This window comes from Micrasema longulum, unplaced genomic scaffold (genome assembly GCF_059751315.1).
Source record: "Micrasema longulum isolate JH-2025_06_02 unplaced genomic scaffold, ASM5975131v1 h1tg000559l, whole genome shotgun sequence".
In the NCBI taxonomy this organism is placed as follows: Eukaryota; Metazoa; Arthropoda; class Insecta; order Trichoptera; family Brachycentridae; genus Micrasema; species Micrasema longulum.
In genome coordinates, this window is record NW_028277755.1 from 273,390 (window position 1) to 296,630 (window position 23,241).

At 35.6% G+C, this 23,241-nt stretch overlaps 1 protein-coding gene and 1 long non-coding RNA gene across 4 annotated transcripts in view; one reads left to right on the forward strand and one right to left on the reverse strand.

The window, feature by feature from the left end:
* Window positions 1-21,696, forward strand: part of sty (sprouty signaling antagonist) — a 153,219-nt gene extending 131,523 nt beyond the window's left edge. For 2 of the 3 annotated variants that reach the window (XM_088228050.1, XM_088228048.1), the window contains exon 3: window positions 20,334-21,696. In XM_088228050.1, the coding sequence (XP_088084176.1) occupies window positions 20,409-21,164 (756 nt within the window). In that variant the 5' untranslated portion in view covers window positions 20,334-20,408 and the 3' untranslated portion in view covers window positions 21,165-21,696. Of the gene's footprint in view, window positions 1-9,262; window positions 9,405-20,333 lie in introns of those variants that run through there. The other variant, XM_088228049.1, reaches the window with a different exon arrangement.
* LOC148280638 (uncharacterized) lies at window positions 6,229-8,544 on the reverse strand. Its single transcript, XR_015822554.1, has 2 exons — window positions 8,288-8,544; window positions 6,229-6,454 (listed from the first exon to the last, which is right to left on the reverse strand). It is a non-coding gene; the product is annotated as an uncharacterized LOC148280638 (long non-coding RNA).
* Window positions 21,697-23,241: the final 1,545 nt, after the last annotated feature.

Below are 23,241 nucleotides of genomic sequence, written 5' to 3' on the forward strand. Positions count from 1 at the left end.
AAATAAGCTGCATTCAGTAATAATTATAGCCTAAAATGAAGTATTTCATAAAGTTTACTGCGTTTAAGTTAGTTTTTGGAGAAAACTGATCGCAGATATTTCTTTTGAGTATTAGCAGTTTTAATTAAAACAAACGTTTTCTTTTAAAAACACCTTTTTTTATCAAATTATATTGTAAAAAAATTAACAGAGCACGTGGCGTTTATTTTTACAAATGAAATATTCAGCATAATCAAGCTAAAAATATTTTTTGATAATCGCGTTTTAGTTAGTATTTTTATCATTTATGGGCTAAAAACTTGATGTTACTGCATGGGTTGGAATCTAATTTACAACTTTCCAGTTGTCGTAGCGAAAAAATAGTTTGATACACTTATGGCTAATTAAATGCTGATTACGATAAATAACTTCAAAACGACATAATGTAATTTGCGGTGGTTTAGGCTCTGCACGGTGTAAAGTATCCTAACAAGCCTTAACAATTTTGGGCCACTAATAATTATGAATCATGAAATAATCTCACTGGAGTATTTTTTCAAATGTCAGTAACTATTTAGCAGTGGCGAATGGTAATTTTATTTACAGGTAAGCTATAGAAAAAAGATCATATATTTGTACCTACATAGGAGGTAGATAATATAATGTAAGTAATATATACCATAAATTGATATTTTTCTGTGGTTCAGTGTGATAAAACAACTCTCATCCATGAAATCAACTCAAACGATGTAACTTCGTGGTATATTATATAATAAAGATATATTATCCATTGCGTTAATATATAATTCATTCAAAATAAATAAAAAATAGCACTATGAATTCAGTCGATATTAGGTATTCAATTGAAATGTCAACTGGCCGAATTGTTCTAGTAATTGATAGTGCTAAAAACGGCCGCGTGGAGCGGTATATGTCCTGCAATATGACGCAAGTAATTATGGTCTTATGTCAAAAGTACCATCTCAAAGAAAAATAGTCCTTAAAAAACAACGTTTGAATACTGTTTTCCAAATCAAGAATCTTCAAATAATTTGTGTAATCTGCAAGTTTAATCTAGGAGAAAAAACCCGCACTGGGGTTAATACATTCAAAATACAGTATACTTATTTGTTTGAAAAAATAAGCTGGAATAATCGGCTAGTTTCTTGGCTCACCGCAGTCGCTGGCGCGCTTTATTAATATTATATTTATATTAGGATAAAAATACAAACGGTGGAAATGATATGTTAATTAAATGTTAATTATTTGTTTGTTTTTCTGTAAATAAAGTTACAATAAAACATTATTATAGTTAGTCAAATATAATGGTAAGCTGCGCATAATCGCTTCTATACACGGTTCGCCCCTGCTATTTAGTTAGCTTTTGTTATATTTAAACTCTTCTGCGTAGTTCTATTTTCAATTTCTTTTTATCTTATTTAATTTCATCGTAACTTGCAACAATGAGAACGCCGAGTTCTCCCTCTCGAGAGGTTAAAGCCACTGTCGGTCCACTCTTCAGTTGATGAATATTTACGATCTCGCAATGGAGGAGGGCAGTCGTGATTGCCTGACCAGTTAACCCCATTACTCCAAACACCACTACTCAACGAGCCAACTTCGTTTGGGAAACGGTTCGTGATATGTTGTTATTCTCGTTGCATCCACCCATTCAACTTCGGAGTCAAAAGACGGTTCGAATTTTTATTATTCAATTATTCGTTCATTTATCACGACATGTTGGATCTTGGGACGCAGAATATTAATGCTTTCAGAAAAGAAATTAGGCCACTAATCGTTTTGAGAAAAATACCTTGATCATATTTTTTTCCGTCGTTGTACCGAAATTTATTCAGCTATTAATTTATAATATTAATTTCCGGATATCTTCTCCTTCTTCTTTTCCGCGTCCGCTCCTAATTTGAGCATGTGGACATCTAGGACACCGGGACACCAGGAGACCCTATCGCCAGCCAGCATTTTTGCCTCTTCCCACGTCAATCCAGCGCCTCTTAATTCCGCCGAATAAAGTATAAAGATCGTCGTCGACGGCCTTCCAGGACGGCGTGAGCCCGTAGGTTTTAAGAAAAGGCAATATTCCGGATATAACTACAACAAAATTAAAAAAAAAAACGTCATAAAAAAAGTTAAAACATATAAGGTATTTTCACTTGGGTCGATTCACCACTAAGAAGACAAATTTTCTTTTAAATCACTTAATGATTCTTTGTAAGAATCCAGTAAACTTCGTGTCCAATTGTACAATAAATATCCTTTCCTTCCTATTATTTTTCTTTTAAAGTATTTATTAATGTAATACTGCTGGCATAGTTAGCTCCATTTACTATTTTATAGTGATCGTTAGCGATAGCGACTAGACCAGAGCAGCCTTTAAAGTCAAAAGCATTGGTTTGAATCTGATTATAGTAAAGAATAAACTTCTGGAGTTGAAACATTTGAAAATAAATACTACAAATTAATGTAGAATTCTTATTTACAATCAATAATGTTCTTAACCTAGTTCTTGATCGAATGTATTGTGCAGAAGTGCTTTAAGTTTTGGGTTCAATTTGGCTTAATTTTAATGGGTAACGAAAGTTCTTCCTTGCTTGACACCCGTTGAGAGAATGAACACTAGTATCAACATCCAGCACTTAATTGGTGCAATTGGCGAATGTCCTCAATCGTCGCTGGTCTCCAGTGGTTGTTAGACGAGTCACATAAATTAAGTTGATAACTTTACACTCGGGTCGCTCGCAGTCGTAAAATAACAGGGGATTATTCACTGCCAATTGGATGGAATAAAATGCTTTCTTCGAAGGTTGGCGATTGGCGGGCGATGCCAATCCCAATGCCTAGCTGTTATCTGTCAAGGACTAATCGCGCTGTACATCTGTATTTTGTTCGATTATGAATAGTCGAAAGAACGAATTGAAATATAAATATTGTGAACGTCATTACAATTTTTTTGAATTATGTATCAATCAATTCCAGAAAAGCTCTCGATGGTTAAAAAATAATAATGTAACGTACAACTTCATCAATGAGTTTAACTGACAATAGATCTTGAAAAAAATAATTTACTCGGTTTAATTTTATTAATTCTTTTTTTTATTTATTTAATCGTTTATCACACTGCAATATTTCATGTTTCTATATTGGCACCTGAAGTGTAAGGCTGATCACCTTACTTACTGATCGATATACGCTGCATCTAGTGTACCATACACTCTTATAAAATATTGTATATCTTACTGTATACACTCGTTTACAGTAAGATATAAAATACAGTTACATATATAAATATACACACATAGAAACACATATACATTATAGTATTTTATCAGGAAAATTGTCCGCAAAAACAATATTACGATGATGGATTCTTCGTATCAAAATTACAAACTGCGGAATTGTTTTTGATTTTGTTATATTGGTTCTTATTTTCTGTGAATTATTTCTACTTCGGACCCCATTTGTTGACTACACTTTATATGCATCGAGTCATACAGTTCACGCGAATTTACTCGCTGATTGAGCAAATCAAACAGTCTTATCATTTAGATAACGGAAGAATTTGTGGTTAATATTCCCACTTATTTTTCATTCTTCTACAAAAACATGTCAAGCTTCGTGCGCGGTGTCAACGTCAACGTATTTAGGTCAAATACAAAAAAAATAATCAATTCTAAACGCCAGAACCTCGTTCACACGGTGGATACGTCTTTACTAAAAAAATAACTATTTCGAATAGATTTCCTTGCATTTAAATCAATTAAGGATTCATTCATTCCCGGTAGAATTCCACCGGCAACACTACTGACTAGTCCAACTCGTTAGCGTCCGCGTCGCGAACCCCGGGCAATGGGATCACACTCATAATGGTGTGATCACAGCAGATAACGAGAGGGTGAAAGGCGAGTTTCTGGCGCCTCCAAACCAGAACCAACCGGCTAAGGGAAGGTAACCCCGACAGAAAAATCCACCAGAGAAGGCAACGGGAAACCACTCTGGTCATCTTTTACCAGGAATCACTATGGCGAGTACATCAACAAGCAGTTGTCCTGGCCTCGGAGTAGCGCAGGACCGAGATGCTTTCGCTGTAGTGATCGCCAACGTCGGGGGAAACCTTATAAGGTGCCGCAAGAAGAAGAAGGGATTCAAAAGAAATAAAATTATATACTCGAAGGAAACAGATATTTCCATAGGTTTAACTCGAGAAATAAAGATAGATAGAAAGCTAGCTGTGCCCACTACTAGAATGCAAAAAATAAATAATTCGTGTTCCACAAACTGCAAATGATTCTAAAATATTTAAGAATGTTGGCAAGCACAGGCTGTTTAAAGAGGGTTACATATTATAAAGTATTTGCAGGACAATAGCTTGGGAGTAGATTCGTGGTTTCTTATTTTGTTTTATTTATTGATTTGTATTGCTGTCACATTTATTTATTCATTCTTGTTTGGATTTACTGATTGTTAAATGGGATAATATTTTATTTTATTATATTTGGGAAATCAACAGTTCTACAAACATATTTATAGTAAACAAACAGATATAGTGTATAAACTCAGAACTAATAACAGATTTCCACAAAGCGTACAAAGTTAGTAAAGAAAATATATTACATATTAAATAAATACATATAATATGTTTTTTTCATGTACTCGTAAATATTTTTCAATAATCAAAGATTTTTTTAATTTTTAAGAACAGTAAGTTATTGTAAATTGGGCGGGATTAGGACAAGGATGCTTGAAGAGAGTATAAGGAGGGGAAGGGAGATGCACATATTTATTATTATAATGTCTACTTAGTTACATAATGCATTTGTAGTGTAAATTTTAAATCTGACAGAGTGATGTTTGTGTAATCTATATCTTTAAATTCTGTATTGTACACTGAAAAAGTCCTACGAAAAAAAGCATTTTTAACATACGATGTTTTTTGAGTCATGACGTTTACAAATATTGTAAGAATGCTATACAAATAAATAAAAAAAATAGTTGTTAAAATTACAATCGATTAAAATTAAATAACTTTGTTTTCTATGTACCTCTTTAATTAAAAAAAATATATATAACCAACTAGTTTTAACAAATACTATGGCGTCTTCAGGGTTAATTTCAAACCGACATAATACCAAACTGATAACCTTCTATCTGTTTCTGGTTGATGCCTATGAACTATTAACGCCGTTCAAAGTAGTTCATGATATTTTTTTTTAAATATAAAAATACGTGCTTTGCCATACAATTGAATGCTCTTATTTTTACCCCGCGTATGAACATTTTTTGTATCCAATTTCTTCATTTCCAAGTTCCTCATTGCCTTCACATTCGCGAATCATCGACAATCCCAGTCGGTTTTAGGCCGCGATTACAAACGCTATCTGAACGTTTGTTTGTTGTGAACCAAACAAATATCAATGTGGATAGAGTGCCATCGGAAAGCGTCTGGATTTTTTAGCAATGTTTTGTTTTTGAAATAATTTTTGTATCCTTATTTATTTTATTTATTATGGTTCACAAATAAGAAATAATACATATGACATTGGTGTAATAATCACAAATTGTTATTTTAGATATTGTTCATCAATTATACCACGATCATCAGTATAGGCAAGAAGACATATTAGCACATTAAAAAAAATATTTAGAAGATTTTTTAAAAATTAAATTTTAAAAAAAACCAAATGATTGCTTACTTCTGCAGGAGAGAAGCGAGGGGGGGCGTGGCCGTGCGGTTGACGGTGTATCAAACTCCCTCTCCTCGTTTCTCCCCTGCAGAAGTAAGCAATATAAAATAAGCAGTAATGAATTTAATCCCAGTCAGTGAAGAATTCACTTCCCCCTTTTCTCAATCCAGTGAAGTACATATTATGTATTTCTGGATTACTTTCTTTTTGCACAAAGATGCTAAGGCTACCAGATTTCAGAGAGCTCCTTCGGGCAGCTTTTCTCGTTTGACAACGAGCAAATTTTCCGTGTATGTGGGCACCGCCAAGGAGACTTATGTCCACAGATGCGGTGTGCTGTATGTGGTGGGCAAGCTGCTGCAGAAGTAAGCAACCATTTGTTTTTTTCTATATTTTATTTTTTAAGATTTTAGTCGTTCTAAAAATTTATTTTAATGTGCCAATATGTCTTCTTGCTCATACTGATCATCGTGGTTTCGGATATGACGGTGTTTAAAGAACACCCTGTATGTGAACACAGCGTGCACAAATAAATGAAAAACGTTTATAATAGGTTTTTTAAAAACAATATATTATTTTACCTAACTAACATAAGTAAGTATTTAATTTAAAAAATTGCGTTAAAGATTTCAATATCAGCATTACTTTCTACATTATTAAACAATCTTAACATACGTGATAATGCATTAAAGTGCGCCATATTATTATTGAAGGTTGGAAGATAAAATGTTGTGTACGATCTCAATCTCCGACAGGGGACATTTAGGGGTACATTCCTTAAAAAAAAGTAGAATCAACATTACAATCAATTATGTTATTTTTTTTATTTTGTTTATTCAGAAAAACATTATAAAAAAACACAAATAAATCTAAATTAGTTTTCCACATAAATACAATTATAAAAATCCAGTTCAGTTAGATACTAATACATGTAGAAGTGCATGTGTGGGAGTTTTTGTGTGTGAGGATGCGTGGGTAAGTGAGTGAAGTGTGGTTTTGGTAGGTATGTGAATATGTATGTGAGGATGGGTTTATGGATAGCGTGAGTGAATAGAAACATCTTAAATTTATAATGTTTAAATATTTTTTATTTATTTATTTATTTTGTTTATTAAGAAAAACAACAGCAATACAAAGAAATATACACAACATAATAAAAAAAACATAAAATAAAGCCAAATCAGTTTTTCACATAAATACAATTATAAAAATCTAGTTCAGTTAAATATAATTTATAGAAGTGCATGTGTGCGAGTTTTTTTTTGTGTGTGAGGATGCGTGTGTAAAAAAGTGGAGTGTGGTTTTGGTAGGTATGTGAATATGTGTGTGATTGTATATGGGTGTGAGGGTAGGTTTAAGGACAGGGTAAGTGTGTATTTGATATGAGTGAATAGAAACAATTTAAAATTATAATGTAAAAATATAAATATATATTTTTTTAAAACGAAACATAATTTTTTTCAAATAATAGTTTTTTAATTTTGGTTTTAAAAGTGAGTTTACTGTAATTAAATATGTCTATGTTATTGAAAAATAAATTATAATTAAATTATATAAAGAAACAGAATTGTTTTTTAATTCTTATTTTAAAAGTGGGTTTACTGCAGTCAAATATATCTATGCCATTGAAAAATACACTATAATTACGTGCCAAGCGAATCAGAGGAGAGTTCTGTGCATAGTTGGTGCGAACTGTAGGTACATGGAAAAGAGATAGATTCGTGTGACGGGTGCGGTAGCCAGGTACGTTAAGGGCCAACTCAGAAACCGGAACAGGACTATCTATCTACTATGTTATATCTAATACCAAACGACGATCCTCAAGACTAAGTATATTATGTTTATGACAAGAAGTTTTTTAGTTAAGGTCCGTAAATCTGGATCTTCAATTGAGATGTCTCAAAAATGTTTGCTGAGTATTTTTAATCCTTATCTTGTGTGTGGAATACTGAGGAGACCACACAGAGGAGGCATATTCGAGGAGACTGCGGACGTAAGCGAAGTAAATCAATTTGATACTACCATTATCATTAAAAACTTGGCAAGTGCGAATAACAAAACCTATGTTTCTGTATGCCCGGTTCACTATATGTTCGATGTGGTTTTCATACGTAAGTTTTTTTATCTAGAATCACACCAAGATCACGAACAGTTTCAACTCATTGTACAGCTTGATTACTTATGAAATATTGATGCAAAATAGGTTTGGAGCTACGTGAAAAAGACATTAACATTTATGAATTTTTTTCTTAGTAATCTGTTAATCGGTATAGATCATCTTGGAGATTATGGCAGTCGCTATTATATTTTTATAAAGATATATCAGCTCAAAATCTGAGACCAAAATTTTGACCAATATTGTTTATTAGTTGAGGTATAACTAAGTGTTCAAATTTATTGGTACAACTATCTAAAATAAATTCTTTACATCGTGAAGCTCCACCGTTAGGCTTGAAATGACACTATATATTCTTCCGCCGAAGTGTTAACAAGACATTTTTTCATAGCGATAAACACGTCGAATTTCGTGCCAAAAGGAGAATATTTGCGGGGAATTTTACTGCGTGACTTTTTTTGGATATTAAAATATGTAAATGTATTATACCAACATATGAGATCGGTCTTGCTATGTCCTCTAGTAGGTGGATGTGTCCGGTCACGCGCGCGATACGTCACTTCCGCGTACTATCCGACTGTGCCAAATTCCGTCAGCGACACTCGGACGCGGTGGGCAGGACACTGGACGACAGGCGGACTGGCAAACAGCAAATAGACCCACTACGGGCGGATCGATCGACGCTGGTATTCTAGGACGGTAATCCCTCTATTATTATAGGCCCGTGTGCAGTGTGCAGTGAGCAGTGTGCAGTGTACCCGCTGTGTGCGTACAGTGTGCGCCTGTGTCGGTCAATACTATATTACTAGACTCGTCCGGTCACTCCCGAAAGGCCGGATATGGTTTGTATTCATCTCCCTTTACGCGCGCAGCTTCATCCTGTTTACCGAACCGTGTCGTATTTGTATTCACCAACACTCATTCGTTGCTACCGCTGTGATCGTTATTTACAATGTTATGTTTATTTGAATGTGTCGCTCAGATGATAATGCGCGCGCGTGGAGGCCTTACGAGATGCTTGTTTTTCGCATCGAGGACTTAATTTGTAAACACGTATTACGTAACCGTACAAGCAAGTGAATGTATTTGCATTTTTGTGCAATTTCTCGTAATGTACGGAACGGCCGCGCTTTCTTCCGCCGGTGACTACTCGCGACCACGTGACCGGGCTTTCCTCGGCCCGCCGGCGGGGGAGGGGGCGAGGGGGAAAACCTTCTCCCCGCTTCTCCCCGCGGTGACGAAACCTTCCTCTTTCCCGCCAAAACCCACAGCGGAAGAACAGAGACGGGGCTAATGTGTCGCGCTGCGCGCGCAATTCATTCATGATGGCCGGAGACGGTTCCATTCATAAAAACGCGGCGGGGCGGGCGGGAGGGGGCGGATGTTGGCGGGGTTAGGGGGGGGGACTGCCGAGGAAGCGGGGAGTGCGGGGCCCCTCAGCCCTCGGCCCGCCGCCCGCCAGTGCCGCACTGGACGCCGAGCGAGTCGGTCGTGTCACAGCGCTCGAACATGAGCTTACGGCCGGATCACCCGAGGATATATGTGCCCGAGGAGAGATTACTCTGTGCCGAGTGCTACCAGAAAGAAGAATCAGACTTGTGGTTTACGAAGTGAGTGCCGCGCCCGATGGCGCATTTATTTCTTTCGAAAAGTTCCGAATAACGAGTATACGGCTGCGGGCCCCGCGTGTCGCTCCGCGGCGCGCCGCTGCCGCGCGCCGCGGCCGCCGCCGTCCTCCGCTTACATAAGTGCCAGCGGGTCGGGCCCGCCGAGCGTCCCTTCCGGGGCTGCGCCCTCGCGCGCCCCCGTGTCCCGCGATCTCCGCGCCCCCCTGCGGTGCTCGGCCGCGGGGCGGACGGAGGATTGTGAAACTGGCGCGCTGTTTCCGCCGCTGCGGCTCCGCTCGGCCGACCGGTCGGCTGTCGATGTCGGTTGCCCATTCACGCGACCGGTGGATCGATAAGGCCCGTACGGACCTCGTCCGCGACGGCTGCACGGCTCGGCCGACCGGCGATCTCGGGTAGAAAGCGGCTCACCCTCGGTACCGGGGCGCGGGGCCGGCCGCCGCGCGGCGCGGCGTTGCGGCGGAGCGCCTCGCTGGCGGGGCGACTAGCCGGCTGCGGTCGGCCAGTTCGGCTTCCAGTTTTGTGCCGGCGGAAACGAATCGATTGTTACAAAAAATGTGGTCGTTTTTCTGTCCTACGGAGACGTGCCGCTGTCGCATTCCGGGAACGGAGCGTGACACTATCCGGGCCCCCGTCTGCCCCTGCCCCTGTCTCTGCCTCTGCTCCGTAGTACGAGTAAGCAGATCGGAATGTTTCCATAAAAAGTATTTTTGTGTAATTCACGTGAATGTACTACTCCCCAGGTAACCGCTCACCGCTACGCTCCATTCTGCGGTTTCATATTCGCCTTATCAAAAAGCCGAACGTTTTTAATTACTTCCTCGAGGCGAATACATAATCCCCATCCGCCGACGCATTCGCGTCAAACGCCCGAAATCTGTAAATCACTTCCTCGCAAAGTTTTCATTCTGACCTCCATTTTGTCTCTCGGCCGGTTAAAATATTCCTACACTTAATTAACCGCGAATATTATGCGCCAATTTCGTGAAAAAAACCTAGTTCGTTGCATTTCGTCACCGCTGGTAGTAAAATCTACAAGTAGGTATGGGGATATGTATATACTACGGATGCGCGCGCATTCATTGATAGTTCGAATGCCGGCGAATTATTGATGAATGAATGCAAAAATTACATTCATTGTTCTCCGAATTCAAGGGTGACGTTACTATCGCGCATAACTTGACTTTTCTCTCATGCAGCGTAACTTGGAAACGTCTATCTAATCCAAAGGTTAAAGTATTTGGCTCTTATCTGTTTCCTGCCTTTTGAGCCACGTGGAAAACATTTTTACATTAAGTAGATAAAGACGAGCGAGTTGCGAGTTATCGAACGACGTTTTTGCCGTTTGAGAATTATTTTCGTTGGAAATTTGACGAAAAATTGAAAGTTGTGCCGTGTGAGTGAATTTTAAAATAGTATTTATCCTATTTGTGCCTTCGAATTGTCATTACTCGTTCAATGAATCTTGTCGCCAGATATCCTTACAAATTGTGTGTCAATGCTCAAGTAATTGTGAAATAGTACGCGATAGCGTTATCTGTTTAGGAAAATATATGAAAAAATTATCATTCTCCGAACGGTGGTTCGTTAAATTCATATCTTTGCAACAGTTTAATAAAAATACGCATTAAAAATGTTGTAAACATATTTATTTTGTCCACTTTATAGCCCATTACTTTTTATTCGAACATGTAAGATTATTTATAAAGCAAATTCAATTTTCGACTGGCGAAATTTTTAATACGAATCTATCATATGTAATAAAGTTGATTTAATCGCATTAAAATCCTATTTTATTCGCGAAATAAACGAATTTAAATCAAATTCCAAAGTGATAAAATCGTAAAAATGACGCTGGTGAATTCTTAATATTTTCTGAGAAAAATCAACGATTTTATTGGTTGTGAATATTTTTAACATTTACGTGGGGACGTAAATGTAAAATTTTTTTTTTCAACAAATGAGTGAGATACGTGACTTAAATGTGAAAGTACGATTAAGTGTTGTACGGTTTTCGACAAAGGCCGAAAAACTGAGATTACTTTCATTGGCAATAAAAAAGCGTTGTAATTTCAAATCCGCGAGTGTTAACCGCGAAAAACGTGAAAAAAAATATGTGAAAAAGGGTGTTTTTACTGCCGAAAAACGGAGCTGAAAAATGAGAAAAATTCCGTTTATTTTCGTGTCGCGTTTTGAGAAACTACTGGCAATACAGACCTTAGTAAATCCATCAAGAAACGCAGACGCCTACTTATTTGTACGTTAATTAGCATATTTATTTCATTCATGAGTTAATTTGAAATCGAGTTTATTATTCGAAGACATCCGGAAATGTGGTGTAATACAAGTGGAACGCTGATTTTAGTGTTTGGTGCTACAATTGATATAAACTGGATATTTTCATCGTTTTAATTCAGTGAAAATCATATTTGTGGATCGTTGATCGATAAGAACTGTTTGATAGTGAAAATGTTGAGTATTCAGTGGTTTTATGTGTGAAAAAGTTTTCGTTTTCAAAGGATTAAACGGATACCTATCATCTTGTGATGAGAGCCAACGATTATCTCAAAATGACCCATCATTGATCTAGTCGGTAAACCTAAAAGTGTTCATAAAGATCAATGTTTAAAATAAATTAAAAATAAAACGGAATTTATCGTATGTAGTTGGTTCAAAAAACTCTAGGAATTTTTAAGTAAGAAAGAATAACGTCATACTTTTATGACTTTTTCTACTGAACTAATATTCGATTAAAATATTTTAAAATTATTTTATTACATCTTATATGTTCTTAATTTTTTTTTTCATTTCTTAAAAAAAAAAATAGTTTCTTATATTTAACTTCTTTGACTCTTTCAATTTTATTTCTTTGACTCAATCTTTCACTAAACTTAATATTTACTATTACTTAAATTGATTTTACACACTTATTTTATATAATTTATTAAATATGGTGGAGTTCTATAATTGAGGATACATATAAAGAATGTTAGTAATGCTTACTTAATAAGTACTAAGTAAATACTAAGTAAGACTTTTACTTTAATAATAGACTTTTGAATTTATTTTATAAACCTAATAGACTTTTGTATTTATTTAACCTACCTTAGATTTTCGGAGTTAACAAAGAATATAGGTATATTTTATTTAAATTTAATTTATAAGTTTCCATGCGTTTGAACATCGAAAAAACAAACGTAAAACATATACTCGACTGATGAAAGTATTATTTTTTAGTATAAAACTTCGCGGTTTTATCTATTATGCAAATAACATAGTATCTTTTAATTGCATTTTGATGCAATATATCGCTAATTACGATGCACAATCATAAATGACATCTTTAAATTACAGTTCTGAAATAATTACTTTTTAAAGTTTATTTATAAGTTTTTACAGATAGGTCAAATTTTATACTCTTATTAGGTTTTGTTAAATTAGTAATTTTATTGTAGCATTGATAACATCAAATACGTTTTTATCGGATGTCAGATGTTGCATTAACATATTTATTTTAAAATGAGGAACAATCGATTTGTGGTACAGCGTTGTTCGAAACTCTGAAATTTGATTCGGAGTCCGTGACGCTACCACTGTTGATTGTATTTAATTATAATAAAATAATTTAAATTTTGTTGAATTCTTTGTGGCATAGGAAAAACTGCTTTAGTTGTCATTAAAATGGTTTTTGAATGCGATTTTATTTTGCTTGACAAGACGAGAACTCCGGCACACTAAAAAACGTAAAAGCGCCGTGTTCATACATGTATATTTATACCGTATAGTTATTTGAATACTGGGACTGCAGGATTCACGTAAGGATAGATTCCCTTAAATCTTTAGTTGTCCTGATATCAGGTTTCGTATGGAATTCCTTCTGCTATCTTCGACTCCGGATCTGACCTTCCGAGAAACGAGGCGGAGAAATTTATTGTGATTCATAAATTCTAACCGACAATTTATTCTAATTAATTGACGCGATTTATTAATTATATGATACGTTGTATGCGTAAGAATCCTTCGAGATGATCAGTCAGTTATAATATTATAATATTTTGACAATAACCATTTATAATTTACGACAGTTATTTCATATTAAAAAAAATAGTGATACATTTTAAAAATAACTTACAGAGTTTTTGGTAGAATTTTGTATGAGAAATGCAGAGAAATATACTAAAATGTACTATTGAATAAATATTTTTACCTAAATTTATTGCAACAGAGAGGGAAAACATTTTTTAAAACGGAATATGGAAGTCTGGGCGTTTTCAGGTCGTATAACCTGTCATCGGCACGTTTAAACACCCATCATTCTGCCCATGTTTAAAAATCCGCGTTTCCTCAACCCTTCCATCTGTTGACTTTTGTGAAGTAAAAGAACTGGAACCTTAATTGATGTAGGTGATTTCATTTTTCTAAAATCTTCAAATTTTCTTGAATAATTTGTAAATAATTAACCCTTTTCTTGCCAGAGTATGCTAAAGGATACATAATGATCTCTGTTTCTTAACTGAACTATCACAATTCATAATAAACTTGGAATAAAACAAAAAAAAAATGTTTTGAATTCTGAAGCCTTTTCAACCATCAAATGTGTAAAAAATATGTTTTCTTTTGCCAAGGTAAAGGCCAATGAATGCCCAAATATTTATTTAGTGAACAACTATTTAAAATTAAAATTAGGTACCCAAGCTGCAATACTTACTTCTCTCTAAAAACAACAACATAATTTAAATAAGCGTACGTGTAAATTTATTGCGAATAAATAAGAAAACGCCACAATAAGAAACTCATTACCTATGCTTACAATTTATTTATTTATGTTTTTTTAACAAGGTTATTTTAATATTAACTCAACAATACAAGGCATTTTTTAGATAACAATAAATCATTGAGTAAAATAAATATTTGAATTGATAAAAATAAAGGTACGTAGTTAGAATATTTGTTTTTAAATAATTGTACATATGTTAGAATGACTTTTTTTATGCCTCAGATATAATAAACTTTTAATCATAATAAATAAGATTTTAGAACCTTTACTTCTTACTTGAGTTAAGCTTAACATTAATATGAAGTTATTATTTTTACTTTGTTTTTACGTGTTTAATTAATGAAATAAAATATCTTGTATTTAAGAAACATTTTAATCTAATTTGAAAATTCTGAAAAAGGGTGTACCACGAGGTAGTATTTTAGGACCTCTACTATTTATAATTTATATAAATGAGCTACCCAAAATTGACTGAATACACTGTGTACTATTTTTGCGGATGATACAGCATTATTTTTCGACTGCACAGGTGATTCAAATAATATTTATATAGATATAAGTGAAAAATAACAATCAGTAACAAATTGGTTTGCGTCTATAAACCTATTTTTAAATACGTTTCCGTTTTCCCGTAAGGGTAGGCAGAGATGATAGAACGCCATATCACTATCTACATTCATACATCTTCTCATGCACGCGCGCCGATTATTCCGACTTTTAAGATGATCAAGTATTTGTTGGATTTGGTATTGGCATGTCTTTCGCGGTCTTTCTCGTTTTCTTTCTTCTCTATCCATCAACATTCTCATCGTAAATATTTTTAGCCGTTCTTTCGCTGTTCATTCGCTCTGCATGTCCAAACCAGCGCAGAGCTCCTTTCTTGATTTTGTCGACAGTGCTTATCTCAGCCTCACACAATGTACGGATCTCAACATTTGTACATCTATCGTACATAGTTATTACTGATTATTTATCCACCACAATTTAAACAATGCATAAAGGTAATGAATCCACCCTTGCGGATATAATATAATATAATATATAATCAAAATGTCCCCTATGTTAATAGGGTCAACTTTAAATAACGTGTAGGCAATTATTGTTAGGTGTAATTGTACATACTGTTATTTTGCTTCGCTCTTCTCGGGAGAGAACACTTTCGATTACTTGACATATCACATAATTTTTCAGCTATTTATTTTATATTCAAGGTGTTAGACTTTGGACTGAGCTACCTCTTTATATAAAAAATGCATCTTCCTAGCCACCTGAATATTACTATATATTCTTAGAATCCTGACCTCCCTGTATTTTATTGTTCTTTTAAATGTATCTTTTACTCCTTTTTTTTCCTTGGTTCCTCTTTCTCTCTCCTTCCAATCGCATTATCTGATTCCACATTCCTCATCCTTTGATACGTATAACATAATGTATTTTTATATAAGTTCATATGTGCAAGCCCCATTAAAAAACAGCTGTTATTTTTTATCAATGAGGAAGTTCAGTGTCTTTTTTTATTTGTTAATAGACAATTAAACTAATCCAAAATTTATTTTATTTTTACAAATCGTACCATCAGCGCTATGATTTTTTAAAGTTTTGTATTCTGAAATAACGTCGCTGTGTGACGTCAGAGGTATTTCTCTGTCAGTTCTTCCGATTGGTTCGTTTACTTCAGTGGTCGGCAAACCCGTTAGTCAAAAGAGCCAAATATCTATTTATTTATGTATTTCAAAGTTTTAAAATATACAGAGTTTCTTTTTTTTAGGTAGAAAATTCCTGTGTTTAGGATGGACCTTCTTTTTTACATGTGTTTTTTTTATTTCATTAAATGATGCTCAATCATTTCAAAGAATTATTATAAAATTAAAAAATCATTATAAATATAAATTAGAAAACACGCAGAAAATAATAATAAAAATTGAATCATAAATATAAATTAGAAAATATAACAATAATAGTTAAGAAATGAGACATAATTATTATAAATTAGAAAACATACCAATAATAATAAAAAATAAAGCATACATACAAATCATAAAATATAGCATTAGTAATTAAGAAATTAATCATTAGAATAAATTGGAAAACACACCGATAATAATAAAAATTGAAGTAAAATATAAACTTGAAAATATACCGATAATAATAAAGAATTGAAGAACAAATATAAATTAGAGAATATAGCATTTATAATGAAAATAAAATAAACACACGTGTAAATACTAGTAATAATAAGAAAAATAAAACAAATGTAAATTAATAAACATAAAAAGTAAATATAAATACAAACAATAAGGAGATATTTGTCAATTAAAAGCAATACAATTTTTAGTCATGAAAATAATTTACAGGATGTAAAAAGATCTACCCCTTATCCACTTGCTCGCCTTCTTCTTATAAACATTGTAACTGACAGACGCCTTTATGTCAGCAGTACAACAAATAAGATTTATCTTAAGAGCCAATTTAATTTTGTTTTCAAACGTTTCCCCTTTAACCCAACGTACAACGCAGCAGAAAATATGAGTTTTCACCCTTTAATTTAACTAAATATTTAAATTGGTGATGATAAAAAGCTTCAGCTACAATTGTGTTGATGATCTTAAGCACGAATTCCATAACATTGCAAATTTCTTCTGAAAAAGCTTGCTCACAAATCGCTTCTTGATGAATGATGCAATAGTAAAGTGATTTGTTTTTGGTTTCAAACTATAAAAAAACATTTTCTCACTCCTGCCATACTTCAAGCCCTATCTATTGAAATATAAATAATTTTATCGAGATAAATATAATGTTTCTCGGTGCATTTAATGACAGTATTTACAATATCCTCAATTATCCAAAAGGCAGTAATCCTAAAAGTTCCTTAGACGAAATAAATCAAACGAAAAGTTTACATCGCTTGCAGTCTGTGAGCTGTAGTCGAGTGGTCAAAGAGCCGCGGTTTGCCGACCACTGGATTACAGTATGCAAACCGTATATCCTTCATGGCTTTCATATAATCGGTTCGTTCATATGAACCAGTGACGTCGTTCTAAGTAGTGCGTTTTATTATTTTTTCCGTTCATTTCCAAGAAGCTTAACAGCACAATTTAATGCTCTTATTTTTACTGCGCGCAAGAAAACATTTTTTGTATTTAATTTCCTCATTAGGTTTTTTTTTCATGTATATATCTTTCGATATATATTTTCGTACAAATTTTTGACCAACTCTTCTTTTGACCAGTCTGTTTTTTTGGTTGGCTGGAAGATATTGATTTTAGCAATAAGTCCGCCAAAGTATTTATTTTTTGTAACTAGAAGATTTAAAATAAACGATAAATAAACAAACTTGGAAAAACAAGTGTGAAAAGATGGGAAATGCGATCTAGGCGATTGTGTGGTAAAACTATGTGGGTATGAGAGCTGCACAAAATGACGTGATCCGTGTATTGTGTAAGGCTGAGAAGCAGTATCGACAAAATGAAAGGAGTTCTGCGCTGGTTTGGACATGTAGGACGAATAGACGGCTAAAGATTGGCCAAAAATGTGGATGGATGCAATAAACGAGGAAGAACGAGAAAGATATGGAACGAAGATGAAGATGAAGCGAGGTCTGTGCAAAGACAGAGTGATAGGCGTGTGTTATCCTCTCTGCCTACCCCTACGTGGAAATGGTGTGATGGTTTGTTTGTTGTGATTTAAGCTTGTTCATTTAAAAAAAAGAGAAAAAATACTTCTTAAATCTTATTTGTACATTCTTTGAGTTCACATATGTACATATAAATTATGAAATATCTTAACCAACAAACTTAACAATTACAATATTTGAGTTTGTCCAAATGTTTGTAGACAAAAGACTAGATTTCACCCCCTCAGGAGTCATTAAGATTAACAAATTACAACATTTATGGAGAATAAAACCCTTAAAGAAGGAAATATGAAGGTATAGGCATTATAATAAAGGTTTCAGCTCTTTAACTTCACTAAAACCACAAATGGAACAATTGAAGAAATATGGATGTTTAAATACAGTCAAAATGGTGAATGTTACACAGTGTGTAAAGTGGTCACTTAAACCAGCCAATGACAGGTCATAGGCCCTAGACTTCTTATTTAAAGTATTCTCCATCCCTGTTTGTGAATCTTGTGTATGCATGTATGAATATTTATGTGGGTGTGTGTATGTATACATATGTGTATGTATATATGCATGTATTTGTGTGTATGTACGTGTGTATGTATATGGAGATATATAAATAAACATATATGTTAGTTTGCCTTACCACGGGTCTTCTCCTACTAGGCATTACTTTATAATATATATTTAAAAATAAAAAATATTTTTTTTTTTTAATTATGCCAATGTCTTATATATTTATTGTTTGTAAACCGTTGAAAATAATAAAATATTCGATTATTTGAATAATTAATTTATAGTAAAATGAAGTCCATAAGAAATTCGATATTTATTTATCTGTACATTTATCCAATCTATAATAGAAAATTTAAAAGCCTCGATATAAATCCATACGAACGTTTGATTTTTATTAACTTATAAGTTATACGTTTAGCTACAATCTAATCACTATTGGTTTTTATTAACTGTATGTACTAACTAAAGATGTCTTTTTTTTATTTTATATATTTTTATTAAAGAAGGTAAAAACATGTACACAAAAATATAAAAAGAAAAATAATGAAACCCACTAAACCCGAAACCGGCTTGTCAGCAGGTTTCTTATTTTTCCTTTACAAAGAGAAACGATCAAAATGATAGAGGTTTAATTTTTAAAAATAATTATATAATTTAGGTATTAGCAAAATATGACATTTAAAACAATAAAAGATACATACGACATTGGTATAATAATCACAATTTGTTATGTTTAGATATTTTTCATCAATTATATGTGTAATAACACAACATGTACAAATCTGTTAACCAGAAGATTATAATTAAATTCCGTTAACGTCATTACTTAAAAAAAAAAGAGATTTGTCGAGTTGTGTATTTCATATGGACTCACACGAAATTTAAATCGCTAGGCTCTCGAAAAAACAGAATATATTTTATTTATTTATTTTATTTTATTTATTTCGAATACAAACAGATGTACAGGTTAAATTGATATTTAAAAAAAAAACTATATAAAATGTATACATAGTAGGGCCTGCCATCCAATTATATGTATTCACTAAATAATACTGTAATAAAGTGACGACGGCTTAAAGTTTAAACTATAAAAATAATAAATACTAAATATTAAAATAAGATAAATGTGGACAAAACAAGGAGATAGTGGAAAGGAAAAGAAGGAAATTGATAAGGAGTGGTAAAGGATGATTGAAGGAAAGTAAGAGTGGAAAATTGCATTTGATTGAATGATTTAATGAATTATGAATGAAGAGCATGAATCAAGCCCATTAATTCTGTTCTGTACATATTGTATGGAGTGTTAAATATATCAAGACTATTAAAATTTTTGTTAAATGTTTCACATATACGATATATATATATTACTTATTTAAGTTTATTTTTTTGTGTTTGACATCGCAAACAATGTATATGAATATTTTTAGTGACCGTGATATTATCTAAGCGTCCTTAACTTAATTTTTTTTCATAATTAAATTTGTACTTTCATGTTGTAAAGTCGTCGTATCGTTCAAGATTTTATATAACTGGTTTCCTAAGGTTTTTCAATTCAACATCAACTCAATCAATGCACGTCGTGAGACTAGTTCATATGCTTTTGTTTGTGAATAGGATTCCGCACAATGCACTTGCGAGGGTAGGAACCTTTCTCGGTACTACTTATTGATATTTTACGTTGGAATATGCTTTATCAAAGCTTTTGTCGCTAAAAGGTTTACAATAGCTCCGCACTTCAGTCGAGTATCTTACATCGCTCTAGGGATGCGTAGGGGAAGGGGTCCGGGAGGTGGGGGGCATCGGTATCTTCTCGACCCAGCTAAGCGTGTCTCTAGCCAGGGGATTACAACTGTTTATTCAAAGAAAGTAATTTTTACGATGTTAACGAAAGTTTTGTTAAACATGATGCAGCGCGATAAATAATATTATTGTATAATTTCATTTGTACGGACTTAACTTATTTGGCTATTGACTTACGTATTTTATCTTTTATTTTCAGAAGTCGGCGATAATGAAGGATCAGGAAGGAACAGGGGTGCTGCCGGGAGTCCGTTAGCAGGAGGAGGCAGGTAGCATGGAGCAGCAGGGCTCGGCGGCGCCCCCCAGGCCCGCCAAGCCCGCGCAGGGCGGGGCACCCGCGCGCGTACATCGCGCCGTGGGTCGCCCGCCGCCCGCGCCCCTACCCGCGCCCGCACCCGCCCCGCCCGTGTCCCTGGAGAGGCCTCGGCCGCCGGCGGAGCGCAGGCTCAACACCTACGTGGACGCGCCCCCGCGCGCCGCGCGGCCCCCGGAGCCCGGGAAGCCGCGGGGCGCCGTGACCGCGCAGCCGGTGGCCGCGCCCGTCAAGCGCGCGGAGCGGCCCCCGTGCCCGCAGCCGCCGGACTCCATAATGTGCAAGCGCTGCGGCCGCTGCGGCTGCGAGCAGTGCGCGCGGCCGCCCACGCTGCCGTCGCGCTGGATCGGCGAGTCGTGCCTGTGCAGCGCCGAGACGGCTATAGACTACGTGTCGTGCATGTTCTGCGTGAAGGCGCTGTTCTACCACTGCTGCAACGAGGGCGACGGGGACGGCGACTCGGGCGGCGAGGCGTGCGCGGACGAGCCGTGCTCGTGCTCGGGCGGGCGGCGGTGCTCGCGCTGGGGCTGCCTGGCGGCGCTGGCCGCGGTGCTGCCGTGCCTGTGCTGCTATTGGCCCCTGCGCGCCGCGGCTGCGGTGTGCGCGGGCGCGTACGCGCGCACGCGCTCGCCGGGCTGCCGCTGCCGGCCGCGCGCGCCCGACAGACCGACGCGCGCGCCCGACCGGTTGCCGCTGGCGCCCGGCCCGCACTACTAGCGCCGGCGAGGTGCGGACAGCGGACGCCGGACAGTGGACAGAGGACAGTGCCGCGAGTGAAGTGAAGGGACGGCCAGTGCCGGAGGACTCCGACGAAGTGAGCGAGCCTTAAACGATAGATACGCTAAGTTTATATCAAATTCGCGTTTGATAGCCAAAAGTCACTAATGTTAAACGACGAGACGCGGTCCGTCCCGCGACGGGCGGACCGTTATATTTATTAATGAATACTAATTTTATTAAGTACTTGTATATCGAATCATATTTTGTATAAAGATATCCAACATTAATTTATTTTCGCACGTAAGTACCGCGCAGTGTACAAAATTAGCAAAATCAGTAATTTTCCTCGGCCAGCGGCTGCGCCAGGCGGAGGGGTCGGGGGCGGGAGGGGCCGCCACCAGTATTATCTAGTCCCCCGCCCCCGTTCCCGCCCCCGCACCGGGGCCCGCTCTGTATATGTCTGTAAATACCGAACTGTAATATTATCTAATAATAATAATAACAAGAGACCAACTTGGAAATTATACAAGCTCGCCTTTTCTTTACTGTTCCCGCGGTGTGGCACCCCTGCCACCCGCGCCCCCCTCCCGCGGCCACATCTGGCGGGCGCTGCACATGCGCGCCCCCCGCGCCGCGCACCCCTAGCCCCGCACCGGGACGCTGTGACTGGAGATAGGAGAGAGGAGAGACTAGAGACTAGAGATCATCACAATATGTGTATTCACACATCATGGATCTATCTGATACTTAAATCATTTCACACAAATCTATTGTCGTGATTTGAAAACACCTACTTTCACCTTTCAAAAAAGATGCATTATATCGGCTATGTAATGAATTGTTGTAAAATTGTAATGAAAACGCTTATTATTTTAGATATTTTTCCATTAAAAAAGTACTTTAAAAAAGGCCTTTTATGGACTTAATGAGAACATGGAAGATATCAGTATATAGAACTAATAGTTTTGTTTTATTTGTGTTAGTTTATTTGATTATTTTTGGAATGTGTACTTGTTTATTGAAACCTGACTATCTCTTTGTGTTATTTTGTTAATTTATTTATATATTGACTTTCAATAAGCGTATAAATTATACCCATATTGAAGAAAAAATAATAACAAAAAAACTTAACCAATCAAGTGCCAAATACATAGTAAGATAGATTATAACACGTCTTGCCGCAGAGTGCATGGACAGTTAAACAACTGGCCCCTGTTTAATTATTTTTTTAAAAACATTAATAGCTATGGCTAAATTATTCTACTGTAATTTAACAGATTTTCTTTACATTTTCATTACGATTTTTCGCCTTATTTTAAATCTTTGCACAGCAGATATAATGAATCCTAATAATTTTACCAAGGAGCCGCATACAGTGCGTTTGAATGTTTAATAAGCTCATGTCAATGTAGTATATATACAATTTTTGTTTGTATAAGCACGCACATTTTAATAATTTATATGAAAACTTTTTTGCATGCACGCATAATCAGAGTTTATTAAATATTTGAATGAACTGTAATCACATACAAATAGTAACTTAAACAAGCAGATTATACACGAAACAAACAATATTCAAAAAGTAGTCTTCTAGATTGAATCACAATAAAACTATTTAAAAAAACAAATATTAACCAATACAAAATTTACTTTGTGATTTTGATGTGAAGCAATAAGAAGCCTGAAGCCCATTTCTTGTGTATCGTCCAAATCCACACGGCAGAGTATAAATTAGGGTGGTTTGACATTTATGGTATTATTTCAATTTTATTCAGCGGCTACTCTCGGGTTAAAATCCCGCACACGGAAATGGAGAATATCAGTCGGCCTCATGGTGTACTAGTTATTGCGTTTGCCTGAAATTATAAATACAAACAATTGTAATATAATAAATGTCTTCTTCTTAATTAGTTATTGGCTCTTTCACTTTGGTTCTGGCCAGTATCGAGTTTTTGATAAATTTGAACTTGTTTTAGTTATTTATATTTATTTATTTATAAATTTATTGCAAAAAAAAAAAATACATACTTAATAACAGGGAATCTATATAAAACCAATTAATGTAAAATGAAAA